The sequence below is a fragment of the Cyprinodon variegatus genome, unplaced genomic scaffold (genome assembly GCF_000732505.1).
Source record: "Cyprinodon variegatus isolate N-32 unplaced genomic scaffold, C_variegatus-1.0 Scaffold119, whole genome shotgun sequence".
Lineage (NCBI taxonomy): Eukaryota > Metazoa > Chordata > Actinopteri > Cyprinodontiformes > Cyprinodontidae > Cyprinodon > Cyprinodon variegatus.
The window spans coordinates 276,343-288,211 of NW_015150572.1; the positions used below are offsets into that span (position 1 = coordinate 276,343).

Genomic DNA, 11,869 nt, shown 5'->3' on the forward strand with positions numbered 1-11,869 from the left:
CAAATCCTAAGCAATTCAGACAAAATAGTAATACTAACACAAAAACTACTGCTACTACTAGGTTTACGTTAAAACCTAAAATATATTGAGTTATTCTTGATTAGTTTTGTATCATCTTTTTAGGCAAAAATCTATTTAAGTCCCTCTGGGCTTAACAGGTTCATACCTTTTTTGTCAGCAGTTCTAAATTTAGATTTAGGGGTCCTTGCAGCATTTCTTCATCTATCTAGAGATCTTAGACCGAACAACATTAAAGACCCCTGGCCTAGACAACGAAACTGTTTGTCTTGTGTCACAAAAAGCATAAAGAATAGATAAGAACAATTATTTAGTCACATTTATCTGAAGTAGTTTATCAGAAGTACCAGTAGTTTTTCCACTTTAGTGAGAAAAACTGGTCACTGCTCATGCCTAAAACCAGACTTAAAACCAAAGGGCCTTGGCGTATTCGATCGGCAGGCTCCTTTGAGGTTTTTAAATCTTCTCTAAAAACACACTTCTTCTCCCTTGCTTTTAATCAACTCTAAGTGGACATATGGCAAATTTTATTTTAGATTTTATTTTAGTTTAAAATTTATATTAATTGAAACATTTATCCTATTATATTTTATCTCCATTCATTTTTTCTTTTTGCATTGTGTTTATGTATTTTAGCTTTCAGCTTTTATTTTATGCTCTGAAACTGTGATTCCTGTACAGCACTTTGGTCAACCCCGGTTGTTTTAAATGTGCTTTATAAATAGAGTTGACTTGAGTTGAGTGCTTAGAGATCCCAGTCATTTTCTTATGTGGTACTTTTTTCCAATCTCGATAAAAGTGCTTAGTTTAAAGGTGAGAAGAGTGTGAGAATACGCTGCCGCATTGCATGACACATTTCTTTTAAGGCCTTTTATACCTCTTGTCCCATTAAACGTGCCCAGGTCTCTATTCAGTCCCATCAGTGTGACTGTGTCTGTGGCCCTGGACGTCTCCACCTTGACTGGACTGATGTATCCATAAATATGTCTAAGAGTGGGCTTTTTCATGGTTTCCAGCTGAGCAGGCTAATCTTATTTTATTTTAGTATGTACTCGTCCTTTTCTCTCTGTAAGGCTGTAATTCCTAATGTCCTCTAGTCTTCATTTGTATTATCAGAGTCTCTTTTTTTTCACCTTTCAAATAAGAAATGAATCCAAACTTAGGAGCTGATGTGTTGGTGAAGTGAGTGTCTGAACTGAGTACCTAACAGGTAATTTACTCTGGTCTCCATCTTGGGTTAAGTGTGAGTGTATTGGTATTGATTTATGCTCATGTCACAGTGCAGCACAAGTGGAAAACTTATTTCCTACATATTGAATCACTTGTCACGTTACAGGACTAAAAATCCATACAACCAAAGATCACACAACCTTAATTACATTCCACTTAAAGAACACAGGACCTGCAGGTGTGTGTGTTTGTTTCGGTGCTTTAAAGCAGTATATGAAGCCCTTTCTTTCCACACCCTACCTCTGCATTGTTTATCTTGGCCCACACTTTTTCTACCTCTTCTTATAAATGATTAATTGGTGTTGGAAGCAAGGACATATTTCACCTCTACATCTCATACACGTTCAAGCCCTTTGCTCCAACCACACAATCCAAATGAAGAGGTGTGGGTCCACTGCATGATTGGAAACCTAGTTTTGCTTTTACCCATGTAGTCTCCATGCCTTTAAGGTTTTATTTCTGTTTTTTTTTTTTTTTTTTCTCGGTTAGTCCACCTGCACATGGGCCCACAGGTCGAGGTGTCCTTCGTAACCATTAAATCCTTTTTATTTCTCTATTCTCCATCTGTTTGGTATAAGGATGGAATGAAATAAAATGAAAGACAATTTCGATAGACATGCAACATTTTTTTGCTGCAGTTCATCAAACTGGGGTTATTTTTCAAAGAGTATTTGTTGTGGAAAAATTTATTATTTTAGTTTAGGCCAAAAATTAGTCATTTTTATTTTTCTTCAAGTGTTTTTCTACATTATATCCCCCTAGTTTTCATACTAATCTCCATTTAGACCAGTCAATTTAACTTGAATGTATAAATCATTTGTAGTGTTTTCCCCCTTCAGAATCAATAAAGTATTTTTTAAATTAATTCATGTACGTTTCTGAATTTAAAGAAGATGATAAGCTTCTCCAGAAGGAAAAATCCCAGATTTAGCAAATAGAAATAGTTTTCCTTATGCTAAATGCTTTTGAACCGGATCGTATTTATTCTGATTTGATACCTTGCAACTTGTGGAAAGGGGTTGTGTGTCTCTTTAGACTCCAGCAAACTACTCTAAAGATGTAAATCCTTAACTTTACTAATTGCATGCAACCCTGCTGCTTGGTTACAGGATAAATGCCTTCAGTCACATTTCTAAATATAAATGCAGCAAATACTGATGGTGTCATCGTAGCAACAGCCGAGAAAATAAATAATATTACATTTAAAGACACATTACAGAGTATTCTATTAAAACTGGCTTGTGTTGCCAAAACACAGAACTGCACCACTCTTCCGCTCTATCTCGTAGCTCGCGCTGTTGAGCTGAGTATCCACAAAATACGTCTCGGATGTAATGCTTTGTTTGTTTGATAGGTTGGATTTATTCAATATAGACGCTATCGACTTCAGATCCGCTGAATGGTGCTTAAATTTTCCACCCAAAGTACATTTAGAGAAAATATGCTACAGGCTTATAGATGCGTCAGGGCTGAACTTTTGAAGCGTCAGTTTGCTCATCAAACTTAAAAAATGTCTTTCGAAGATTTTAAAGTTTCAAGCTTTTATTATCAATATTCATAGTAAAAAATAACAACAAAAAAGCTTAGACTGAAGTTTGTTATGGAGAACAAAAAGAAACCAGAACCTATATCCATACCTGTATGTATGCTCTTTAATTTTAACGTCATATTGCAAACAAGTCACAACAATAAGTGCAGTTAAGCACTGTTCTCTTATAAAAGTGCAGAAGTGAAAGGCTTGGACAGCTCCGCATAGGAGTTAAAGTATGGTATAGTACAGTAACGCTGGAACTTATAAACTGAACTTAATTTCAACCAATCCCATTGATACCAGGGGAACCATTACATTTTCTGCATGTAAAGCCAGAATTGTATCAACAGTGGAGAGTAATTTGTCTAAATAAAGCTGTTAAAGAGCAGAAAAGGTGCTGACATGGGCTTCCAGAACAAGAGTTACCTCTGTCTTTTTGTCATCCAACTAGAACTTTCAAGCCCTCCCGAGGCAGCCACTTCAAATCAGCAGGAAACAGTACATCCAAGGTAAGGTGCTTTCATTCCTATTCACACAAAAACATTTCTACAACCAGTTTAGAGAATAAGGCGGTGATAAATGTAGAGGAGTGAGGTAGAGATCTCCTGAGGCGTGGAGAAACTGATGAGCAGGGAGCCAGTAAAGAGGGTTTATGAGGATAATAAAAGTCTACAGCCGCAGTCTACAGGGTCCCCTGCTAAAAAATTCTCAAATTCTCATACTTGTCTGTCTCCCTACGCCGCAGTCTTTGATTTACACATCAGATGTTTTACAACTATTAAGCTTTATATGTTATCATCTAAAATCGTAGGCTTGGGTAATTCAATGACTCTCTCAAAAGTATATAAGAAAGCTCATTATAGTTATGATGCTAAATGATTATGCTTAATGTATAATCTTTTTCTTATTTTATTACCAAAGGAGCTTCTTTTGTTTGATTCCAAAATATTAAAATAATATCTAATACATGTTACTACCTAATAATGACATGGGATGCCAGGAAATGGTACAGACAAACCTTGATTTGTGGTATCTGAAAGAGATCTTAAACATTATTATTAACATGGAATTAATGCAGCAATAAATAGATGTCTTTACTTTTGTCCAGATTTTTCTTTCTTAACCAGGAGGGCTTATCAGCCTTTTAACTTTTGTTAGTATTGCCGATATTATTGAACCTCAGTGGAGCGTTTTATACTATTGATCACTTGATTTTATAAGAACGTCTGGAAAACTGTACGGCCTCTCTGATACAGCACTTGACTATTTGAAATATTACTTGAAGGATAGGGACTTTTAGGTGTTCAAACGGGACATTAAATTGGAAACCATAAAATCACATGCGGGGTTCCTCAGGGCTCCATTGTGGGGCGACAGGGATTCAACATCTACATGCTCCCTTTACATCAAATTATAGCATACAAACAGATCAATTACTATAGTTGTGCAGATGGCAAACTGATTTAAATTACAATGTCACCAGGTGACTATGAACCCATCTGATCTTTGGCTAGATGCTTAGAACAGAACAGTACATGGAAGAGCAATAATCTTCTCAAACTGAATAAAACTGGGGTAATAATCGCCGAACCAAAGCAGAGTTAGCTCATAGCTTCTGCTACTACAGCTAGAAATCACTGATTACAGCCCTGATGGACTCAGACCTGAACCTTCACAGGCACATAAAGGCAGTTACTAAGTCAGCCTTTTATCACCTGAAGAACGTTTCCAGTATTAAAGGACCAATGTCCAAGCAGAATCTAAAAAAAAAGTAATTCATGCATTTATCTTTAGTAGAATTGATTACTGCAATAGTGTAATCAATCAGTGAAAAATGTTTGCCTAAAAAGTCCATCAGACAGCTGCTGCTAATCCAAAACTCTGCTGCTCATGTTCTCACTAGAACTAAGAAAGTAAAGCACATCAGCCCAGTTCTGAATTACTTCCGCTGGCTCCCTGCAACTCAGATAATATATTAGTCCATAAATCACTGAATAGATCAGCACCTCAATACATAACAGATTTGTTGTCAGTTTATCAACCTCTCAGACCATTCAGGTCTATTAGTTCAAGCATGCTCTATAAGCCCAGCACTAGAACCAAACATGGAGAAGCAGCATTTAGTTCCTGTGCTCCATTAATCTGGTACAAACTCGCAGAAGATGGGAAAAGTGCAGAAAGCCTGAGATCTTTAAAGTAAAAGTTAAAAACCCATTTGTTTAGAGCTGCCTTTGACTGTTTAAGTTAAACTTTTAAACTGTTATTAGTTTACGGTTGTTATCCAACTGTTTTATTTGTTTTACTACCTGCTTTTATCATGTTTTTGTCTGTATTTGCTTTGATTTTCCATCTATTTTATTGTTTAACTAGTGTAAAGCACTTCAATTGTCTTCGTACTGAATTGTACTATATAGATAAAATAGCCTTGCTTTATTTACTGAAGCACCTGGAAGGATGCTTCAGTATCCCATGGCTGTACTTGCATTTTTACAGCTTGGTCCTGCAAAAGTACTTTGAACTTAAGGTCACAAATTGCCTGGAAACACTTGAAACTGCATATACTCATCTATATGCAGGTACGATGTGCAAGTTTGAATTCATCAAAGTTGTCATTAATGGCTGGCTCAGGGTTACTGGCCTTAGAATATAAAATCCCTCTTATATTTAGATGATTGTACAGGCTGCAGAAAAACCAAACTCTTTTGCAGCCATCATCAAGGTTGTCTTAAATAAAGAAATAAATCATTGTGAAATAAATGTCCACTCGAACAAAAAATACATAAATGTTTAATGTGGCAAGGAAACTTTGTAAAAAGAGAATTCATGTAATATTCTCAGTTAATTATAATGAAATATGTTTCATAATAATGTAAAAAAAGATTCAATAATGTTAATGATTTTTTTTTTGTTCCACCACTGAACTGATTAGCTGTATAATCTTCTGCTACGGTATTTATTATTACTCTGCATACTTTTCTGACTGTTTCTACTGATTTATTTGATAAAATTATTGAGAGTTACAGTTACTAATCATAATATATTTTTTGTAGATTTACAAATGTATAAATTCTGAATGTCCTGAGCAGCAACAAGTGATTGATAAAGACATTTTTAATGTGAAAGTTATGTCTAAACTGGGGTTGGTAACTTGCCTCAGAAAACATTACAGCTAAGATTTAATTGATCTTGTCTAAAGACAACATTTCAGATGCTTTGCACCTGATTAAGATATTGCAATTTTTTTTGTACAGCCATGAGTTTTCTTTGAAAATAATAGAACCCGGTATTCTTTAAAAGTGAAATGTTGCTTCACTTTCCTGGAGACAAATGAGTTCTCCTTTCTTAAGCTTGGTTTATGCTTAACATAAACACAAATTCTGCAGCTTTAATACTCCATGTGTTTTAACCTGTACCTAATGTTCTGCCCGTCTCCTGGTGGCAGGGGTGTACAGCACAACACCACAATAAATAAGGAAATAGGAAATACAACCGTTATCTACTTTTTCAAAGCCTCTCCTTGTCATCAAAGAGTTACATAGTTTATATAGATCAAGCTTTATAAAATCCCACTTGTCACCTTAGCTCTAGAAGCCACTTTGTGATTCAGTATAGGGCTGCAACTAACGATTATTTTGCAAATCGATTAATCTGTCTATTATTTTTGGGATTAATCGATTAATAATCAGATAGCCAAAGGTTACTTAAAGAAGGCTTTTTCACGAAATGAACCCAGGTGACATTAAAACTTTTCCGCTTGAGAAGCTTTGGATAGAGCATATCAACATTCTTTATTTATTTTATATGCAAAATATATGTTTTTTACAATTCTGACAAAATTGCTGCTCTAAATGGGTTGCTTTTTTCAGCTAAAGGTATGATTTATAATCTCTATACTCCAGTTAACGATTATTCGATTACTAAATTAGTTAACAATTATTTCAGTAATCGATTATTTACGATTGTTTCAGCCCTAGTTCAGTATTTTCTTTGAAACTCATCAGCATGATGAGTTTCACAAAAGACACCATGACAAAGTAAACTTTTATTGTGGCAGGGACTCGAATGTTTATATGATAGATGACTCGGTCCATCTATTGCTTTAGCTGACTTTAAATAATAAAACACCCACTGTGGTTTTTAACCTAGTTGTCATACATTATGCAGCACATGTAGGCATTGTTTTCCTACTAATTGCAGTCTTACTGGGAATGTTTCACATCTTCCCAAGCAGCCATGTTCAATTTTTTTCCTTTGTACACATCAACATTGACTGGAATGCTTTTAATTCCTTCTACTTTAACAAACTTTCAAATCATACTGTTGTCAGAGAAAACACCTACCTTTGTGGTATACACAAACAGAAACGCAAAAAAATCTATCCATTTTAACCAAACAGACATTGTCTATCTCTGGCAATACGGTAGGGGAAGTTGGTAAATTAATTCTCCAAGAGTTGCTACTCCTTACCTTAATATAACAGAATCATTTATATAATTTATGCCTTTTGTCTTAATCTGATCACGCTGTCTAAGAAGAGTAATTAATAATTCATGACTTCCTTCCTGAGGTATAAATATTGCATGATACGGTCGTTCACCTCTTTCAGCCACTCGTTCAAATTAGAAATACAAGAGAACATGGCCTTTTGGCTAGGCAGAGTTGTGTTGATATTAGAGGTGTAAGAAAAAATTGTTTCTGTCAAATATCTCAATATTTTACTTGACGATATGGCTACTGATGCAAATAACAGCTTAAATGTAAAGAATACAAATATGGATTACATTGTTTTACTTTTATATACCTCTTAAACCCCTAACCGGTAGTTGGCAGCACCCCAACCAAGAGGCTATTATTCAGGTGCTTTATTCTAACTGCAGCAGAACTACAACAAGATCTCAAGGTTTTACAAATCCATGCTATGATAAAAATGGCAACATACAATTTATGTTCTTTTTTTTATTTTTTAGATGTATAACTTGTAATGTTATACGTATCATATCGCCAAATTCTTTCCAATTCATATCCCTAGTCAATATAGAGTGAAGTTTAAAACAACTCAGCAAAGGTTTCAAGAGTGAGATTATGCTAAGTTGAAGAAACATTACATACAGTGTTTCTCTGAGCTTAAGGAGCAGGTAAAGGATAAACTAATTACAGAAACTCTCACTGTCAACATGTATATAATGTAGTTAAAAGGTTGAATAAATTATTATGATGAAATAAAGGTCAAATATTCAGAAGATGACAATCCCCCCTCCTCAATAAAGAAATGTTAACAGAGACTGAAAGAGAGAAGCCTGTATTGCACCAAAATATACTAACAGGATTCAGATTATTTGTCGGAGTATCGCAGGGTTTAACTCTTTATTGTAGAATTTGCAATACTGTCCATTTTTCACATTTCTCAGAAATTATAGGGCCTCAGCAACTAACACTTTTATTGGTACCCTATAGACTAAAAATAACCAGTTTTACAATATTGGAAAAGCTTTATTTTCTCCTTAAACACCTACTTGTAGGTACATAAAGTAAACTAAATTGCTGCTGATGCTGTTTCCTGCATTATGCCCCCCCTTAACAAGGTGGTTGGTGCTGGAGAGCAGATGCTGCTTGTGTGCTGTATAAGTAAGCCTAGATTTTAGGGAAAACAGTGGAGTCCAAATCTTTCTGGGCAGGTTACTGTTTACCTGGACATAAAGCATCTCAGACAGGACTGTAAGTAAGTGTGGAGTGTACTTCAAAGACTTGTAATATTTGAGCAAAATATTCTTTTGATGATGTACACTATGATGGCCTAATCAGTAAGTATTAAAACTAAATCTGCTTGACAGATGAGCTGCTTGATATTAAGAATAATTTTATAATGTTTATCTAAAACCTGATGTTAATTTAAGACTGTCCCGCCACCAAACAATTAGAGAAAAATAAAAAGAGAAGAACAAAAATTGGCCAGAGAACGAAACAACAGAATATGTCCTCCATCTGCTGCCATGACCTGCAGATGGAGGACACTGACTATGCTGCTCTGGCCGTGTTGTCGCTCTAAGACTTACATCATCACCTCTGCTCCCTGCTGACTCTCACTCACAGGGCTCAGTGTCATCAAATCCTCCTCCATCGCTGCTATCAGCCCTTCTTTCTTTAACAGCCGTCTCACTGGGTCTTAGTGGCAGAGCTTTAGACGGTAATTCCAACAGTTTGTAAAGCCACAGTTACGTACACGTCTACAGATGTGAGCATGTGTGAATGTGGTAATGATTTTGGTGTCAGCTTGTCTGTAGTGGTGAATGCTGTGCTTTAGTGGGTTTGTCATCATGCTGATGCTGTGGGGATGGTCTCTAATCACTTCTGCTGTACTAGAGTCAGCATTTGATCACTGCACAATTTTGTCCCCTAAATGGGACGTAGCAACTTTACAAACATTTCCATTATTCAATCAAATAAATCAATATTTTGTCTTTCCCTTTAATCCCGTCCTTCCTGTTATGTTTTGAAGACTGGGGCACACATTCCCCTAACCAAGTGCTTCTCAAAGTGGGGGCTTACCCCTTAGGGGGGCTCAGAGTAATTCTTTTTTTGTTGTTGTTGTTTTTAATAATGTACAGTAAAATAAACAGCAAAGCTCCAAATAATTGAACTTTAAAATAGGTAATCTTGTGATTTAAAGAGGATTGTAGTTTATTTTATTGCATTATAGTTTTCTGCAGTTTTTGTGTCCTTGTTTAGCTGTCAAAAAGATTGGTCAGAGGGGGTGCGAAAACTTTCTTTGAATCGTAAGTGGGGACGACTAAGAAAGGTTTGGTAACCACAGCCTTTATCATTGAACAGGGCTTTCAGTTTGCAATATACACTTTGCTCTGTCATGATGTAAATTGTAGGTATGTGATGGTTAAATTACTTCTGAATCTCTTTGGCCATTAAACTCTCAATAGCAGGTGTTTTTTTTTTTTTTGCTAGCTGTGCAATAAATTATGATAGGTTGTTGTAAGACTTTATTACATTTAGATAGCGCTCACTCTGCCATGAGTTATGATGATATTATTTTCACAGGAAAGCAAGAGGAGGTTGTGGCTGTCCATCCTCGGGACTTGTTTATTCCTCAGGACGGCTGGACGTTTCTTTCTGCAGGTAGGATTTTATGTTGCTGTGAATAGACATGTACACAAACAAGGGGCGTTTCAATTTAGCTATCTGCTGTTTGTGGATAGAGTTCCTCCACCTCTTTAAAAAGCACTAAAGGTAGGTCTAATCATCCTCTTGTCATTCGTAAATACCTGTATAAATGCAGCTTTTCTGTTAATGATAAAACACGAAGGGGAAAAAAGGACTGAGGTAGAATTGCACATACCTGCAGAGATGTTGCAGGAATCTGTATAGCAGATCAAACCTCACACCGATGAAAAAAATGGGTTAAAATATGAATGACAGAGTTACCTTTATTTTTATTCTAAAAGTTAAAGTTAAAAACAAACCACTGGTCTTTGCTTTCCAAGTTTGAAGATGTTTTGCTTCCCATCCAGGAAGCTTTCTCAAACTTTACTTTTAGTTGTAACACCAAAATGTTTTTCTGTTTTTTTATTGGCACATATTTTCAAGATATTATGTTTTTAAACTATTAAAATTCAGTTTAAACAGTTTTTTCTCCAGTATAGATTATCTGCTCCACTAATTCCTCACATTCCCCATGTTTCTACCTACAGAACAACAGTGAAAGCTTTGTGTAAATGAACAATTATATTTCTGTATGGGTGCATTTACGGTATACATGAAAGTGAGTGTCACTTTAAATCCAATGTTGATGAAATGCGGGATTTGTTTATCTGTAGTTCTGCTGGGTTGTGAGATCTTATTTCTATTTAGGAGTGACGGACGAAGAGGGTTCCTATTCACTGTTATACCTTCTGAAGACACTAAGTTAGACATTCAAGAACTCATTAAAAAAATATAGTAATTAAGCACTTTGAAAATACCTAAAATATGTTGAAAACATTAAATGCTCCCAGTTGGTTCTGGTAAGTAAAGAATTTTTCTTTCATGCAGTTTTCACTGGAGCATCATAAAAGTATTCACATTTACGCTAAAAAGAATGGGGGGTAGTCATTGTTCAGCAAAGCAGTTAGACCAGGAGGCCTGAGTTCATACTGTATGGGATTATTTAGAAAATGTCATCATTTATAGGTTCCTATTCCTAGAAGAAGGCAGAGAGTTGGGGCGTTGTAAGCTGAAAATCTTTTAAATCTGTTGAAAAAAGCAGAAAATGTTCAAAATGTGTCAAGAAAAGGTTTCGAGTATGAATGGGATAGTTAAATACATTTATAAAGAAGATTGTGACACAAATGATAGCAATATTTGGGAGAGGTGTCAAAGTTGGGTTTTTTGGAGGGGTGGCTTACGTTCCCACAATTGGAGAAGTCCTTGACTAGAGCAGTAACTGTAATATATTGGATACTCAAGCCACTCAGAAAGGGTGGGTGTAAAAGGTGTTTCCTGTAGAAGAAGTTTACAGGGGATTTATTGAAGTAAGAACTGTTAGTAAAGGCTAAGGGATCACATTCTCTTCAAAAATAAAACTTCAAGTCCCTGCCCATTGTATTGAGGGAAAAAAAGGATAAATCGGTTGTTTATTTTAAGCATGTATATCCATTCAGCTGGGCAATAAAACAGGTTGTACTTGGGGCTCCGTGTAACACCACTTAGCTCTCTAGATATCCAGTGGGCTCAGTGAAACACGTCATGACCTTAGCAATGTTCCTGTCCTCTTGTGCGTCAGTCCAATTCCACGGCCATTTACAAAAGTAATGACTCATAACAGGGATTGAAACACACAAATCCTAATGGCTCTGCCTGTTTCCCTTAGCTTTTTTTATTCTGTAAAAGAGTCACTGTTTGCTACAATCTTCTCTATAATTTGGATTCAAGTCAAGGATATCTTTATGCACTATTTTTAGCCAAGTAATTAAAAAAAGGCTGGCCATGATAGCTAGTCGACTGAAATCTGGACAGATGTAAGGTATGTGAAGCTTTCAAAACTTGGATCTAAATAAAAAAAAACATATATTTTCCAGTCTTTACATTCAATAGTCATCTATA

General features: G+C 35.7%; 1 protein-coding gene across 1 annotated transcript in view; it reads left to right on the forward strand.

The window, feature by feature from the left end:
- The window catches only part of poln (polymerase (DNA directed) nu), a 66,192-nt gene that overhangs the window by 31,038 nt on the left and 23,285 nt on the right, over positions 1–11,869 (forward strand). The window contains exons 10-11 of the mRNA XM_015375445.1: positions 3,231–3,288; positions 9,830–9,907. Of these exons, the coding sequence (XP_015230931.1) occupies positions 3,231–3,288; positions 9,830–9,907 (136 nt within the window). The remainder of the gene's footprint in view (positions 1–3,230; positions 3,289–9,829; positions 9,908–11,869) is intronic.